This window comes from Mercenaria mercenaria, chromosome 4, assembly GCF_021730395.1.
Source record: "Mercenaria mercenaria strain notata chromosome 4, MADL_Memer_1, whole genome shotgun sequence".
Taxonomy (NCBI): Eukaryota; Metazoa; Mollusca; class Bivalvia; order Venerida; family Veneridae; genus Mercenaria; species Mercenaria mercenaria.
The window spans coordinates 25,894,759-25,912,956 of NC_069364.1; the positions used below are offsets into that span (position 1 = coordinate 25,894,759).

Consider the following 18,198-nt stretch of genomic DNA (forward strand, 5'->3'; position numbering starts at 1 on the left):
AGTATGGCTTTTGTTTTCTTGGTCATGATTGCTTACATCTCTGTAATACTGCTTGCATGCATATACTGCATGTCTAGAAGAAGGTGTATTGTCGAGAAAATTATATTTCATCTTATTTAGTTCCATTTTCGGCACAATCTGTTACAGTACTGCAAGTTTCTATATCGTCGCCTCAACGCGAAACTAGTCTATGTGTATATAGAAATAGAAGCAGATAGACTAGTTTCGCGTTGAGGCCACGATATGCACATACAATAAAACACTGGTCTCTGGATGTAGTAAACAGCCCAATTTATCTAAAATTTCAAGCAGTCCAAAACATTTAATTAAGAGCAGTGAGGGACAACGTGAAATGCTTGCTAATGCCATCAATGTTAAAGTGAATGGTGTTTTTCCACTGTAGTTATATAATGTGCATGGCATATGGCTAAGTTGAATAATGGGAGGCAACTCTAGAAAATTTGCTGCAATGTCAGCATGAATTATTTACCTTGTATAGTAAATTGATGTTGCTTTAGCTTATCAAGTTATTTTTTATTTATTTTATTTGTAGCATGTAGTGATGTAGGTGTGGTCATTTCATGTCTCTCTAACAAGAATACATTTTTTCTTTATTTTTAAGAAGTAATAATTCCTCCTTCACGAGTTTGCTCTGTTCATTATTAGTTGAAATTAGATCATTGTGAATATACCTTATCTACAGCATCTTTCTGCCTTGCCAAAAAAATTTATAAAGAACATCACCTCTTACTTTTATAAGGCGCTCGACTATTCAAAGTATAGGTAGAGCTATTGGACTTGTCCATTCGTCGGCATAGGCAATATGCCGCATCCCACTTTGGTTAAGTTTTTGTATGTAAGCTTGTATCTCAGTAACCACTTGTGGGAATGAATTGAAACTTCACATGAAGAACCGACTTACATTACACAGGTTCCATAACTCTGTTTTGCTTTTTAACAAAATTATGCCCCTTTTTCGACCTAGCAATTTTTGGCTAAGGTTTTGTATGTAAGCTTTTCATCTCGGCACCCACTAAACAGATTGAAACTTCACACATTTGTCCACTGTGCTGATCTGACATGCATTGTGCAGAATTCATAACTCTGTTTTGCATTTTTACAAAATTATGCCCCTTCTTTACTTACATTCAATCAATTGATAAGGCTGTTGAACAGTCGAGCATTGCTGTCCTCCGACAGCTCTCGTTAGTTCTAAACGTTATCTCACTCAAATGTGTTTTTAAAGTGTAATTTGGTATGTAAATGTTGTATCTTTGTGCCTTTGCATGAGCATGTGAATTGTTGGAATTGATAAGTGACTTATTTTTGGCACTTGATAACTTAAATTAACAGTCAAAAGCCCTCTGGTTGTTCAGATACATGCAGAGAGAATGTTTTAAGTTGTCAGAATCAATTCCGACAAACTCAATTCTTGTTTTCCATTATATTTTGTATTGTGATCCAGCATGACTGTAAATTTTGTTTGAAGAAATTATAGGGGATGTAATCAAATAGAACATGTCTTTTATTAATTATGAATTTCTACCAGATTTGATTTGTTTTGTTTTCTCATTATTGTCTTCCTGTTTATTTTGATGTTTTGAATGTTTGAAAACATAAAATTCAAGTAAAAACATGCATAGCCAGCTGGTTCTAGTACAATTTATCGTTAAAATTTCATCACCATAGTGATTCTGTTCAAGTATTTGTTAAAGAAATTTTGCTGTAGAATTGAATACAAAAGTAGAAATATAGCTAATGCCTGTCAATTATCAAAAGTCACTATCACTGGTTTTAGGAATTGCTAGGAACCTATTATGAGGGAAAAGAAAAATTAGGTACCAAAGTGAATATTTACAAGAAAAAAAATTGACATATTAAAAATGTCAAGCTGGCTTTGTGGTTTTTACTTAGAAACTTGTACAAGCTCTGTCTTTTAAGTTTTGCTTGTATTCAAAATAATTTATGATGAAGGGAACCAGACTATATTTTGGTGCCCAGACTGTTATTTAGATGCTTCTGGTACCCAAAATACTGATTGTTAAATTCTCCTTTGCCAGGAGAACTTTTCAAACTTTCAGGACCAGGCAGCGAAGGACAAGGCGCTGCAAAGTATGGCTGCCATGTCGTCTGCTCAGATTGTGTCTGCCAGTGCTATACACAGTAAGGCCGTCGGTCTCCCAGGCTTACCGCCAGGGTTCAACCCATCATCCGTCCGTCCGGGTTACCCCGGAGCCCCACCAAATGTAAGTGTTTGAAAGGGAGGCAGCAAGAACACTGTGTGACGTTTCTGTAAACCATTTTCACATTCATCATCTTCTTACATTTGGTCATGGGTCCTAGTGCACAACCTTACAATACCGGGGCTTCAAACCGTTTTTTGGGGTTTGTGAGAAAATGGCTACTTGTGGAGTTATTTTTGAATGATATTCTTGTCTGTTTGAAGGAAGTAGTGAGATTTTTGATGAAATCTCAAAGAAAGAAAGTATATTTTCTCATGAATCTTGGATGCGGGTTTGTATGCCCTCATGCTTGATGGTGTTCACTGGGACTCAGTAGAGTAAACTAAAACACAGCATTCATCATCTCCGTCTTTACTAAACGTGTGAAGTTTTTGTCCATTATCAAACAAACCCAAGTAGTGATGGTTCTTGTAGCCATAATTTTCCTGCCCTCCGAAATACAGAATAATTTCACTTGATTGTATGAAAGGTACATTTTTACATGTATAATAGTTGTCCAAGAATAAGAAAAGCTAGGCCTAAAAATGTTTGTTAGGTAAAACTCCAAAAATTATTTTCTAAGTTGTGTTTAAAGCTTTTACAGAACATCAGAAATGCCATTGTTATATAAGTCAAAAACAGAAGTTGTGTTTTACATAAAAGAATAAAACGAAAAACATGAGGGATTAAGGATCCATTTTCATTTATTCGCCGTTAAAACTCCCTTTTTGCTAACTTATGTCTATGTTAAAACTTAATGGATTCAGGATTTTTCATGTTCATCATTATATACTGTAGAGTTTCACCGACTTGTGAAAATATAGGGTCATCGAAAAATGTTCAATGCTGTATTTCTAGATAACCCGGATTCTGTAAATATGAAAAATGTTGCAGTTCTGTTCAACGTTTCTGTTCATTTTTGCTTTGTTCATTTGCGGAGCATGTGGATATTGTCCCCGCTCTATTTGTTCATGTTTTTCCAACCATGTTGCTTGTACTTGATGTTGTCCTGAATTTGATTGTGCATGTATTAACATTTAAAACATCCAGGCCGCTATTCATCAGTGTTCAAGGTCTTTTTTTTTTTTTTAGTAAGATACTGTTTTTTTTTTTTTTGTTTTTTTTCAAATGGACTGAAGTTTCATGAAACTAGGCAGAAATGTTGTCATTTGTTACAGGTTATGTGAAACTTGTCAGGAATGTTGACAACAGTGATATTTGTCCTGAAACTTGGCACAAATATTTGTGATGGGTTTCTTGAAAGAGCTAAATAACAAATTTAGTGAAAGTATGCCTAAATTCTGCTAAAACTTAAGTAAAAGTATGACAAGTTTCGTGAAAATGTTGCATGTAACTGCAGTGATTTGTACAGGAAGTTAAAGTTTTTAAGTTAGACTTGGAATATTGATGAATATGGGGTTGAGTCATTGGAGTTCATTTTTCCTGACATTTTATATTACAGATCATTCACATAGTTTTGTATCTGTCCTAGAAAATACTTGTAATTTTTTTTTGCGGATACGTCTTTACAGAATAAATCATTGAGTACAGAAAAAAAATGTGTTAAAAACTACAAAAATTCCTAAATGAAAACAAGGGTTTGTCATTGGTACACTTCACATACTAATTATATTATACTTGAAATGTTTTATGCATTCCATTCCTAATCAATGTAATTGTAGCAGAAATAAGTTTAAAATGTTTTCCTTTATTTCAGTTTTGGCAACATCCAAATGCTCAGGGAGAGTAAGTATTTATGATATATATATTTTACTTATTAAAGGTGTTGCACCCAAAACAAATTTTACTTTATTAAAGGTAGTGGACCCATAATGACAAACCGCAACTTTTGTTCAATTTCTGGGATCTCGGTGGACGAGTGGTTAAGGCCGTTGACTTAGAATCACGTGCCCCTCACTAGTGTGGGTTCGAGTTTCACTCGGGGGTGTTGAATTCTTTGTGAGGAAGCCATCCAGCTGGCTCACAGATGGTTGATGGTTATACACTCGAAACCCGTTATAACGCTTCTCGATATACCGCGGTATTCGTTATAACGCTGTATCGTCTTGGCTCCCAAATTTTAGAGGGTAAAAAAAATCAAAAATAAAAAAAAAATAAAAAAATCGCGGATGTTATTTAATTTTATCATAACCAGCGTTAAAACTACATCAAGTACGTGTACATTAACACCTTTCCATGACAACTGTGACAAAAATCAATTATCGTCTGCTAGCTTACTTGTTTGCGTATCGCCTTTGTTTAAGTTTCAATACATGTAGACCTGTGACAATTAGGCAATCAGTACCGTGTCAAAATTAAACTGTTTGCATTAACAAGCGTGGAAGATCGGTCAGTCAACTATCAAACCGTTTAAGTTTGCACCAATTAAGTGGATGACATTAACACTCGAGTGAATAAAAATCAAACAACAGGCCCAGTTTTGTAATAAAATGCAGCCGTTTTTCATAATTATCATTCTCGGTTCGTCGGAATTTGCGAAGATTCGACGCACTGAAAGCCATATTGAGAATGTTCTCCCTTTTTAATATCGTATATTAACGACGGCGATTTAACAATTTTCTATCTTATTTATCGATTTTCTTCATGCATTCAAAATTATTTTTTTAAGACTGTCCGCGTTTTTTCTCTTTTAGTTACATAAACCCCCAGTGCAATTGCATTGCGTATGTAATTCTCATGACATCGCACTCCTCACACAGCGTTATACATGTTTACTTCCGGGATAAACAATTTCAACTTTCTTTTAGAATCACGACAAAATGAGAAGATGACACAGCGTTATAATTCTTTTAATGTATTTTTCAGTAGCATTTAAGGTAAATAAATGTCCTGTTTATACGATTCTTATTTCTTATTAACATAAAACAGCGTCCAAAATACGTCTAATACATTACCGATGGGTGGGGTATTGCATTTACCGCTGATACGATCAACCGCGTTATAAATTTAACCCCGCTAGATCCGCGGGTCTCGAACCTTGGACCCCGATGACAGCGTTATAACGGGGTCCTAGTGTACCTAGGTGCCCGCCCGTGATGAAATAATGCACGGAGGGGCACCTGGGGCCTTCCTCCACCATCAAAGCTAGAAAGTCCCCATATGACCTATAATTGTGTTGGTGCAACGCTAAACCCAACAAAAATTCAATTTCTTTTCACCGTTGTCATGGAAAGCTATGTGCTTGTATAAGTTGACCATCTGAAGAATGGTAAAATACAGACTTCAAATTGCTATCCAGGGTCCACCACTTTTTGATTAAGTTAGACTTGACTCTATGGTAAAGTTAGTTTTTAAAGGGAGTTTGGCCTTCAACTTTATTTTATAGAGTAATTGGTAACAGGTTGGTTCTGCATATTTAGAAGTTGTTGTTTTCCCATTGCATTTATTAATTATGGCTTCTTTTCTGAATGAAAAAGCTCCGACAGTCCTTGAATTCTTCTATATTATAAAGTAATAGTTAGAATGTCTTAACCCATGATATGGTGGAACAAAAGTCAGACTCCCATTTCGGTTGAAAGTAGCATGATTATGTGTTTGCATGTTTTGTATCTCTTCTAATATTTTTTCCAGTGTGAAGCCCCCATATGGTGCCCCAGGTTATGGGCTCGATACAAAACCACCGACATCTATGAACAGTGAAATGACCCCTTCATGGCAGGGTCGCAGTATTGCTGGTCCAAAATTACGACTGGTTGAATTTTCCGCCTACCTTGAACAGCAAAGAGACGGCGATCAGGTAATGACACTGCACAATGCACATTCAAAGGCTCGAATAGTCTCATTCTACTTGATTTAAAGTCTTGATGTACCTGATTTAGAGTCTTTGATACAAAAGTTTTTTATTCATTTAATGATGGTTCTTTCCCTTGATGTACTGAAGGTGAACAGCAATGTTTGAAATATTTTAGCATTATATGTCATCTTTTTGCTGTAAAGATTAAAATTACATTTTGCTGCTATATAGTAGATAAAAATGAACTTTTTAGCTCACCTGTCACAAAGTGACAAGGTGAGCTTTTGTGATCGTGCGGTGTCCGTCGTCCGTCGTCCGTCCGTGCGTCCGTCCGTGCGTCCGTCCATCCGTAAACTTTTGCTTGTGACCACTCTAGAGGTCACATTTTTCATGGGATCTTTATGAAAGTTGGTCAGAATGTTCATCTTGATGATATCTAGGTCAAGTTCGAAACTGGGTCACGTGCCATCAAAAACTAGGTCAGTAGGTCTAAAAATAGAAAATCCTTGTGACCTCTCTAGAGGCCATATATTTCACAAGATCTTCATGAAAATTGGTCAGAATGTTCACCTTGATGATATCTAGGTCAAGTTCGAAACTGGGTCACGTTCCATCAAAAACTAGGTCAGTAGGTCTAAAAATAGAAAAACCTTGTGACCTCTCTAGAGGCCATATATTTCACAAGATCTTCATGAAAATTGGTCAGAATGTTCACCTTGATGATATCTAGGTCAAGTTCGAAACTGGGTCATGTGCCTTCAAAAACTAGGTCAGTAGGTCAAATATTAGAAAAACCTTGTGACCTCTCTAAAGGCCATATTTTTCATTGGATCTGTATGAAAGTTGGTCTGAATGTTCATCTTGATGATATCTAGGTAAAGTTCGAAACTGGGTCAACTGCGGTCAAAAACTAGGTCAGTAGGGCTAAAAATAGAAAAACCTTGTGACCTCTCTAGAGGCCATATATTTCATGAGATCTTCATGAAAATTGGTCAGAATGTTCATCTTGATGATATCAAGTTCAAGTTTGAAAGTGGGTCACGTGCCGTCAAAAACTAGGTCAGTAGGTCAAATAATAGAAAAACCTTGTGACCTCTCTAGAGGCCATATATTTCACAAGATCTTCATGAAAATTGGTCAGAATGTTCATCTTGATGATATCTAGGTCAAGTTCGAAACTGGGTCACGTTCCTTCAAAAACTAGGTCAGTAGGTCTAAAAATAGAAAAACCTTGTGACCTCTCTAGAGGCCAAATATTTCACAAGATCTTCATGAAAATTAGTCAGAATGTTCACCTTGATGATATCTAGGTCAAGTTCGAAACTGGGTCATATGCCGTCAAAAACTAGGTCAGTAGGTCAAATAATAGAAAAACCTTGTGACCTCTCTAAAGGCCATATTTTTCATGGGATCTGTATGAAAGTTAGTCAGAATGTTCATCTTGATGATATCTAGGTCAAGAACGAAACTGGGTCACCTGCGGTCAAAAACTAGGTCAGTAGGGCTAAAAATAGAAAAACCTTGTGACCACTCTAGAGGCCATATATTTCATGAGATCTTCATGAAAATTGGTCAGAATGTTCAGCTTGATGATATCTAGGTCAAGTTCAAAACTGGGTCACGTGCCATCAAAAACTAGGTCAGTAGGCAGCCCTTTTTTTGTAAATTTGGGGAAGGGTACCAGGTCCCTTTTGGAGGGGAAATTTACGTCGCGAAATCATTGTTTGGAGGAATATATTTGCTGAAAAGTTGTTAAAATCAGGACTGAAAATCAAAACTAATTTCATTTTTTTTGCATGGGGAATTTTTGGCCAAGGTGGGGAAAAAAGTATACTTTTTAGATTGGGGAATGGGGCCGAATTTCGGCCCTAAAATCAGCATAAAAAAAGGCCTGGTAGGTCAAATAATAGAAAAACCTTGTGACCTCTCTAGAGGCCATATTTTTCATGGGATCTGTATGAAAGTTGGTCAGAATGTTCACCTTGATGATATCTAGGTCAAGTTCGAAAGTGGGTCACGTGCCTTCAAAAACTAGGTCAGTAGGTCAAATAATAGAAAGACCTTATGACCTCTCTAAAGGCCATATTTTTCATGGGATCTATATGAAAATTGGTCTGAATGTTCATCTTGATGATATCTAGGTCAAGTTCGAAACAGGGTCATGTGCGGTCAAAAACTAGGTCAGTAGGTCTAAAATAGAAAAACCTTGTGACCTCTCTAGAGGCCATACTTGTGAATGGATCTCCCTAAAAATTGGTCAGAATGTTCATCTTGATGATATCTAGGTCAAGTTTGAAACTGGGTCATGTGCCTTAAAAAACTAGGTCAGTAGGTCAAATAATAGAAAAACCTTGTGACCTCTCTAGAGGCCATACTTTTCATGGGATCTGTATGAAAGTTGGTCTGAATGTTCATCTTTATGATATGTAGGTCAAATTTGAAACTGGGTCAACTGCTATCAAAAACTAGGTCAGTAGGTCTAAAATTATTAAAATATTTTGACCTCTCTAGAGGCCATATTTTTCAATAGATCTTCATGAAAATTGATCTGAATGTTCACCTTGATGATATCTAGGTCAGTTTCAAAACTGGGTCACGTGCGGTCAAAAACTAGGCCAGTAGGTATAAAAATAGAAAAACCTTGTGACCTCTCTAGAGGCCATATTTTTCATGAGATCTTCATGAAAATTAGTGAGAATGTTCACCTTGATGATATCTATATAATGTTCAAAACAGGGTCACGTACCTTCGAAAACTAGGTCAATAGGTCAAATAATAGAAAAACCTTGTGACCTCTCTAGAGACCATATTTTTCAATGGATCTTCATGAAAATTTGTCAGAATTTTTATCTTGATAATATCTAGGTCAAGTTCAAAACTGGGTCACATGAGCTCAAAAACTAGGTCACTATGTCAAATAATAGAAAAAAGGACGTCATACTCAAAACTTGGTCATGTGGGAAGAGGTGAGCGATTCAGGACCATCATGGTCCTCTTGTTTTGAGGAAATTATGAGTACCTTTGTATCTCCCGCCCGCTTAGCTCAGTAGGTAGAGCATTGGTCTACGGATGGCGGGGTCACGAGTTTGATCCTCAGGGTGGGGCTTGTGTTCTCTGTGACTATTTGATAAACAACATTGTGTCTGAAATCATTAGTCCTCCACCTCTGATTCATGTGGGGAAGTTGGCAGTTACTTGCGGAGAACAGGTTTGTACTGGTACAGAATCCTGGAACACTGGTTAGGTTAACTGCCCGCCGTTACATAACTGAAATTTTGTTGAAAAATGGCGTTAAACCCAAAACAAACAAAACCTTTGTATCTGAATACCTTTTAAAAACAAAAGTATGCTCAATAGGAAAGCATATCATTATGCATCAGTACACTAGCAAAAGTACTAGTTTGAAGTAAAAATAAATTTGTTATCATAATGTTGTTAATACTTGCTCTGAAGTTCTGTATAGTAGCAGTAGATTGTCTGAACATTGACAGAATTTTATCTTTTGTATTTTTCAGTATCATAAACACCTTTTTGTGCATATAAACTCCAATGCTGGTTATGCAGATCCTTTATTAGAGGTAAGCACATGGATTTTCACTCTTATTTTAATGCACATTAACAGATTAAGCATATGTGGGAGAAGTTTTAATTGTGAATTGTTATACCTCCAGATACATACTGGAGTCATGCTAGTTTGTTGTATGTCAGTGATTCCTTTCCAAAGGATTTACCATTTAATAGAGTTTCAAGTAAATATAAACAGAAAAGTTAAAATACCTTTATCTCAAATTGTTACTTCGCATTTTAAATAACTACACTGTGCACAAAAATGTTAACTGTTTTCATACAACAAGCATTAGTTATTGACTGGAGGTATTTCTCACCTTAAGTGATAGTGCAAGATATCATGTTTCAGGTTGCATTAACCCTTACCCTGCTAAATTTCTATAATGAACTTGTCCATCTTTCAATTTGGAAAAGGGGTGCTTACCAAAAAGATGCTGACTGAATGGCAAACTGTGCAGATCTTGATGATCTACACTGGTCGCAAAGGCATCCAGCATGATGAGGGTTAAAAATAAAGAGGTTTATTGATCATCAAAATACTGTTGAAAGGCTAATACAAGATAATGTCAAAAATGTTACAGGCTTAACTTTTAACATTTCTAAGATTTAGAATCCATAATAGACAAAAATATGAAAGATTTACCAGTACTTAGATGTTGTATATCAGAAATTAGCTGAACAGTGTTGTTGGAACAAAAAAGGTTGAATTGTGAAAACCTGCATATAAACCTGAGTGACTGACAATATTATAATGTTTATTTCAGGCTGTAGACATAAGACAGATATATGATAAATTTCCAGAAAAGAAAGGGGGTCTAAAAGAAATGTATGATAAAGGGCCACAGCCAGCATTTTTCCTTGTCAAATTTTGGGTAAGTTTGGACTGACAACCTTCAGTTAATACTACATTACACATATATTTACGATGGGAAATTGATCATATACATGAAAAAACAGAATGATGCCAACTTTTTTTGTGGCATAATTCACTACAAAGGCTTTCGTTATGGCATTTTTAGCTCACCTGTCACAAAGTGACAAGGTGAGCTTTTGTGATCGCGCGGTGTCCGTCGTCCGTCGTCCGTGCGTCAGTGCGTCAGTGCGTCCGTGCGTCCGTAAACTTTTGCTTGTGACCACTCTAGAGGTCACATTTTTCATGGGATCTTTATGAAAGTTGGTCAGAATGTTCATCTTGATGATATCTAGGTCAAGTTCGAAACTGGGTCACGTGCCTTCAAAAACTAGGTCAGTAGGTCTAAAAATAGAAAAACCTTGTGACCTCTCTAGAGGCCATATATTTCATAAGAGCCTCATGAAAATTGGTCAGAATGTTCACCTTGATGATATCTAGGTCAAGTTCGAAACTGGGTCACGTGGGTTCAAAAACTAGGTCAGTAGGTCTAAAAATAGAAAAACCTTGTGACCTCTCTAGAGGCCATATTTTTCATGAGATCTTCATGAATATTGATCAGAATGTTTATCTTGATGATATCTAGGTCAAGTTCGAAACTGGGTCACGTAGGGTCAAAAACTAGGTCATTAGATCTAAAAATAGAAAAACCTTGTGACCTCTCTAGAGGCCATATTTCTCAATGGATCTTCATGAAAATTGGTCAGAGTGTTCATCTTGATGATATCTAGGTCAAGTTCGAAACTGGGTCATGTGGGGTCAAAAACTAGGTCAGTAGGTCTAAAAATAGAAAAACCTTGTGACCTCTCTAGAGGCCATATTTTTCATGAGATCTTCATGAATATTGGTCAGAATGTTCACCTTGATGATATCTAGGTCAAGTTCGAAACTGGGTCATGTGGGGTCAAAAACTAGGTCAGTAGGTCTAAAAATAGAAAAACCTTGTGACCTCTCTAGAGGCCATATTTCTCAATGGATCTTCATGAAAATTGGTCAGAATGTTCACCTTGATGATATCTAGGTCAAGTTCGAAACTGGGTCACGTGCGGTCAAAAACTAGGTCAGTAGGTCTAAAAATAGGAAAACCTTGTGACCTCTCTAGAGGCGATATTTTTCAATGGATCTTCATGAAAATTGGTCAGAGTGTTTACCTTGAAGATATCTAGGTCAAGTTCGAAACTGGGTCATGTGGGGTTAAAAACTAGGTCAGTAGATCTAAAAATAGAAAAACCTTGTGACCTCTCTAGAGGCCATATTTTTCATGAGATCTTCATGATTATTGGTCAGAATGTTCAGCTTGATGATATCTAAGTCAAGTTCGAAACTGGGTCACGTGGGGTTAAAAACTAGGTCAGTAGGTCTAAAAATAGAAAAAACCTTGTGACCTCTCTAGAGGCCATATTTCTCACCGGATCTTCATGAAAATTGGTGAGAATGTTCAGCTTGATGATATCTAGGTCAGATTTGTAACTGGGTCATGTGCGGTCAAAAACTAGGTCAGTAGGTCGAAAAATAGAAAAACCTTGTGACCTCTCTAGAGGCCATATTTTTCACGAGATCTTCATGAAAATTGGTGAGAATGTTCACCTTGATGATATCTAGGTCAAGTTTAAAAGTGGGTCACGTGCCTTCAAAAACTAGGCCATTAGGTCAAATAATAGAAAAACCTTGTGACCTCTCTAGAGGCCATACTTTTCAATGGATCTTCATGAAAATTGGTCAGAATTTTTTATCTTGATGATATCTAGGTCACATGTGCTCAAAAACTAGGTCACTATGTCAAATAATAGAAATAATGACGTCATACTCAGTTCAACACTGGGTCATGTGGGGATAGGTGAGCGATTCAGGACCATCATGGTCCTCTTGTCTTAAGGAAAGCTGCATGGTGTGAAGAGTTCAGTCCCTTGGTAGAGCAAAATGGTCAATTCTTATTAGCTCACCTGTCACAAAGTGACAAGGTGAGCTTTTGTGATCGCGCAGCGTCCGTCGTCCGTGCGTAAACTTTTGCTTGTGACCACTCTAGAGGTCACATTTTTCATCGGATCTTTATGAAAATAGGTCAGAATGTTCACCTTGATGATATCTAGGTCAAGTTCGAAACTGGGTCACGTACGGTTAAAAACTAGGTCAGTAGGTCTAAAAATAGAAAAACCTTGTGACCTCTCTAGAGGCCATATATTTCACAAGATCTTCATGAAAATTGGTCAGAATGTTCACCTTGATGATATCTAGGTCAAGTTCGAAACTGGGTTACGTGCCATCAAAAACTAGGTCAGTAGGTCAAATAATAGAAAAACCTTGTGACCACTCTATAGGTCACATTTTTCATGGGGTCTTTATGAAAATTGGTCAGAATGTTCACCTTGATGATATCTAGGTCAAGTTCAAAACTGGGTCATGTGCGGTCAAAAACTAGGTCAGTAGGTCTAAAAATAGAAAAACCTTGTGACCTCTCTAGAGGCCATATATTTCACAAGATCTTCGTGAAAGTTGGTCAGAATGTTCACCTTGATGATATCTAGGTCAAGTTCGAAACTGGGTTACGTGCCGTCAAAAACTAGGTCAGTAGGTCAAATAATAGAAAAACCTTGTGACCTCTCTATAGGCCATATTTTTCATGGGATCTGTATGAAAGTTGGTCAGAATGTTCACCTTGATGATATCTAGGTCAAGTTCGAAACTGGGTCACGTGCCATCAAAAACTAGGTCAGTAGGTCAAATAATAGAAAAACCTTGTGACCACTTTAGAGGTCGCATTTTTCATGGGGTCTTTATGAAAATTGGTCAGAATGTTCATCTTGATGATATCTAGGTCAAGTTCGAAACTGGGTCACGTGCCATCAAAAACTAGGTCAGGAGGTCAAATAATAGAAAAACCTTGTGACCACTTTAGAGGTCGCATTTTTCATGGGGTCTTTATGAAAATTTGTCAGAATGTTCACCTTGATGATATCTAGGTCAAGTTCGAAACTGGGTCACGTGCCGTCAAAAACTAGGTCAGTAGGTCAAATAATAGAAAAACCTTGTGACCTCTCTAAAGGCCATATTTTTCATGGGATCTGTATGAAAGTTGGTCTGAATGTTCACCTTGATGATAGCTAGGTCAAGTTTGAAACTGGGTCAACTGCGGTCAAAAACTAGGTCAGTAGGTCTAAAAATAGAAAAACCTTGTGACCTCTTTAGAGGCCGTACTTTTGAATGGATCTTCATAAAAATTGGTCAGTATGTTCATCCTGATGATATCTAGGTCAAATTCGAAACTGGGTCACATGCCCTCTAAAAGTAGGTCAGTAGGCCAAATAATGAAAAACCCTTGTGACCTCTCTAGAGGCCATATTTTTCATGGGATATGTATGAAAGTTGGTCTGACTGTTCATCTTGATGATATATAGGTCAAGTTTGAAACTGGGTCAGCTGCGGTCAAAAACTAGGTCAGTAGGTCTAAAATTAGAAAAATCTTTTGACCTCTCTAGAGTCCATATTTTTCAATAGATCTTCGTGAAAATTGGTCTGAATGTTCACCTTGATGGTATCTAGGTCAGTTTCGAAACTGGGTCAAATGCGGTCAAAAACTAGGCCAGTAGGTATAAAAATAGAAAAACCTTGTGACCTCTCTAGAGGCCATATTTTTCATGAGATCTTCATGAAAATTAGTGAGAATGTTCACCTTGGTGATATCTAGGTCAAGTTCAAAACAGGGTCAGGTACCTTTGAAAAATGGGTCAATAGGTCAAATAAGAGAAAAATCTTGTGACCTCTCTTGAGGCCATATTTTTCAATGGATCTTCATGAAAATTGGTCAGAATTTTTATCTTGATGATATCTAGATCAGATTCAAAACTGGGTCACATGAGCTCAAAAACTAGGTCACTATATCAAATAATAGAAAAAACGACGTCATACTCAAAACTGGGTCATGTGGGAACAGGTGAGCGATTCAGGACCATCATGGTCCTCTTGTTTTTATTTAATCATTAGTTTAAACTTTTTTTATCGTTTGGTGATAAAAGCAATAGCATTATGCATTAAATCATTTTGATTTCATCTAACAGGTTTTGACAAACAAGTTTTTAATGTTACATAAATCTGAAAAAGTTAAATTATTATCATTGCCAAGTAACAGCCATTGTTTGTCTTAGAAATTGCTGAACAGTCTTAGGAGAACTCTGGTTTCGTTAGATACAGTGAAATGCACAGGCTTTTCTCACATAAACAACCTGTAAATTTCAGGCGGATATCAACACAAACGTACAGGATGAGCAAGGGGCATTTTATGGTGTAAACAGTCAATATGAATCTAGTGAAAACATGACAATTACTTGTTCTACGAAAGTGTGTTCATTTGGGAAGCAGGTTGTTGAAAAAGTAGAGGTGAGTGTATTTCAGTTATGAATATCCAATGAAAGTCTTCATCCGGAATGGGTAAAATAACTATTTCCAGTGGCACCCACAGTGAATGTCATGTTTACCTCTCAGCAATTTAGGCTGATACTACAGAAATCAACACATATTCAAGTATATAAGCCAGAAATGAACACTACTTGAGGTATCGGTCACAGCTTGGTATTGAACTCAAGATTGCACACAGTGTGGTCCAGCCAGCTGATTCCCTCCACTCTGCTCTTACCTGCAGTGATTTAGCAAGCTCAGCAGGCCAGAGATCCCACTCACAGTTTCTGTATGTAGATTAATACACTGGAAGAAAATTACTAAAGAAGCAAAGCTTTTGTTTTTACTCTGCTGTATGCAAATCACTTACCCCGCAACGATGTAGGTTCGAGCCTTACTCGGGTCGTTTGATTCTTCATGTGAGCAAGCCATCTAGCTGGTTTACGGAAGATAGGTGGTTCTACCCAGGTACCCGCTCGTTATGAAATAATGCATGGAGGGGCACCTGGGGTCTTCCTCCACCATCAAAGCTGGATAGTCTTGACCGGTAATTGTGTTGGTGTGACGTTAAACCCAACAACAAAAATTACCCTACTGTATGATATTTTTTATCTGTTCAGTTTTCAGAGGCTTGAAGCATTTTTCTCATGTTACAAATTATATTTCAGTTCAGTTATTGAGATTAAGGAATTTTGTTTATTGAATATTTAGATTCTTTGAATGCTTGATTAGATCTTTATCTCTCAATATATTCCTGAATAAATACTGGGTTGTTATGAGATTTGTGTACCTGGGCAATGGGAGAAATGTGTTTATCATTGCTGTTGTGTTTTACAGACTGAGTATCCAAGATTTGAGAATGGGCGTTTTGTGTATCGTATTCATCGGTCTCCGATGTGTGAATACATGATAAATTTTATACATAAACTAAAACACCTGCCAGAAAAATACATGATGAACAGTGTGCTAGAAAATTTCACAATCTTACAGGTACGTATACACTTAATAAAATATAAACAGGGATATAAATCAGTTAAAATGTAATGAGATGCATGTTTAGATCTAAATGTTTGCCTTTTTGTTGTTTCTGCATTTTAGAAAGCTTAAATCTTTATTAAAATTGATAAACAGCAAATGTTTCTTTATACTCACACAAAATGAGTGGCTTATTGAGATCTGCACTTGTGCCTATGTACAAGAATTTGTTTAAGTCAAATTCCTGATTTAGTTTTAATACGGAATTGGTCTAAACATTCATAATGTATTATCTATTATGTGTGAAGAAATTTTTATTGGAATTTGATTCTCTGAGTTATGTCCCTTGGTTTTAATACCCACATGAACAGACAATTGTTTCTATCTAGTAAACACAAATCTAGTTTTCAGATGTTTACTGTATTTAAATTCTGCTAATATATAACTACCCTGAATGTTAGGGAGATATTCAGATTTTTTTTGCACATATTATTTACAACTTCAGTTTGTTAATTAAGTTGCTTAATTAGCTACAAAGAATAACCCTACTATTAAAATTTAATGATGTTTTTTATATTACCTTTTCTACATAGGTTGTCAGTAACAGAGACACACAAGAGACTGTATTATGTATTGCGTACGTGTTTGAGGTATCAACGAGTGAGCATGGCGCGCAGCATCATATATACAAACTTGTTAAAGACTGAGAGTTTCTCACCACAACAGTGCTTTATTGACGCTGAATTCTACATCTGAAATACATATGTGTGCTGCTATTTTTACAAAATGAAGAAAAGCTAATACAGTGCATAGACAAAACTGTGACCTTAGGTTGCCAGTACTGAGGAAAAGATTCGTGCTCTGAGGAATAGATTCCAGTGCTGAGGAATAGATTCCCATTGAATATTATCCGGTGTAACAGCTCGGTGAAACACATAAGATAGGAGAGAGAAAGAGAGAAAAAAACTTTTGTTATGCTCTTCACATTAATTCAGTTTTAATGGTCAGAATGTGAGAAAATTACAAAAAAAAACAGTTCAAAATAATTCTGTTTAAGTTTTAACGCTTAGTGGTGACTTACACTATATCAAGTGAAAGAGTTTTGTCTTCCATCGCTGATGATGCATAAAAAAGTTGACACTTTCTGTGCCAGCATAGCAATAATTTTTACTGTCAAGGTTCGTGTAGGCTACATAGATGGTTGATAAATTCTAGATAGTAGCGACAAGCTAAAATGTCAAAAAAAAACAAAAACTTTTGAGTCTTGCAACATTTTTTGCATAACTGTAGCTATAGGGCTAGTCTTGTGTTTGAGTGAAGGGTATAGTCCCCATTTGTTAAACTTGTTGGTTCAAGTGCTTGTTTGCTTTACCCTTGGCACTTTAGAGATTCAGAATAACTATTCTTGTATTAAAACGAACCATTCTGTCACAAAAAATTATTAAGTGAATTGTGATGTATATTCCTAATGGGTATGTTACTGAACATAAAACATATTTTATATATAAAATAATCAGAAGATAAAAAACACTTTCCATCGTTTTTTTTTTTTTTTTTTTTTTTTTTTTTGGGGGGGGGGGGGGGGGGGGGAGTACCTTTTCATTGTGACATGGTTCATGTACATTTTTACATGTTAAGTGCCCTGTTTTACCTGTGAGGCAAAAAGTAATGTTATATGCAATTAAGAGCGGACTGTTTTATCTGGTTGCGTGCATTTAGTACTAGTTAAAGGTAGAAATATAGATGTTTTATTTAAAAATGTTGCTATGTTTTTAAAACCCATTTTTAAATGACACAAATTAGGTTGAAAATTAGTGTCAAGTTGTTAATTAAGGAAGGTATTTTTGTAATATAAATGATCTCAGTTGTTATTGTTCACTATGCAACATAAATGTAGTAATGTTCACCAGTGCACAGTTAGTTTGTCATCCATTGGAGCTTAAAGCTCACATGAGCTAAGCTCTGAATAAGCTTGTTTTTCATTGATCACATTTTTTTCTTCATGTTTTTCATGTTTCACCATGGTTGAGCATGTTAGTAAGATATTAGCAATACAAAGTCTGTTGATTTCTGCTGAGCAAGCAGTTCTCATGCAATTTCAAGTCTTGCACTTCTTTTTTTGACATACACAGTACATACTTTGTTTTATGTCATAGTTCCACTTTAAACCAGATGTACTTGTGTCCTGCACTTCTTTCTTGTAATAATATTTGCTGTTTTCATGCGAGTCAGGTTCAAAACATCACGCAGTAAGCAGGGGGTTCATGAAGGGCTAGGGAGCTGGTAATGTCAACTGCAATAATTATTTGAAGCCCCGCCTTCATTTTCTGTAGAAACTAAAATTCTATTTGGTAGGCATTCCAGACCCATCCTCCCCC

General features: G+C 36.4%; 1 protein-coding gene across 6 annotated transcripts in view; it reads left to right on the forward strand.

The window, feature by feature from the left end:
* The window catches only part of LOC123551274 (transcriptional enhancer factor TEF-1-like), a 31,210-nt gene extending 13,860 nt beyond the window's left edge, over nt 1-17,350 (forward strand). For 5 of the 6 annotated variants that reach the window (XM_045340084.2, XM_045340085.2, XM_045340083.2 and 2 more), the window contains exons 4-11: nt 2,061-2,246; nt 3,940-3,968; nt 5,814-5,979; nt 9,492-9,554; nt 10,308-10,415; nt 14,687-14,827; nt 15,683-15,835; nt 16,414-17,350. In XM_045340084.2, coding sequence (XP_045196019.2) covers nt 2,061-2,246; nt 3,940-3,968; nt 5,814-5,979; nt 9,492-9,554; nt 10,308-10,415; nt 14,687-14,827; nt 15,683-15,835; nt 16,414-16,527 — 960 coding nt within the window. In that variant the 3' untranslated portion in view covers nt 16,528-17,350. The remainder of the gene's footprint in view (nt 1-2,060; nt 2,247-3,939; nt 3,969-5,813; nt 5,980-9,491; nt 9,555-10,307; nt 10,416-14,686; nt 14,828-15,682; nt 15,836-16,413) is intronic. The other variant, XM_045340086.2, reaches the window with a different exon arrangement.
* The last annotated feature ends 848 nt before the right edge of the window (nt 17,351-18,198 follow it).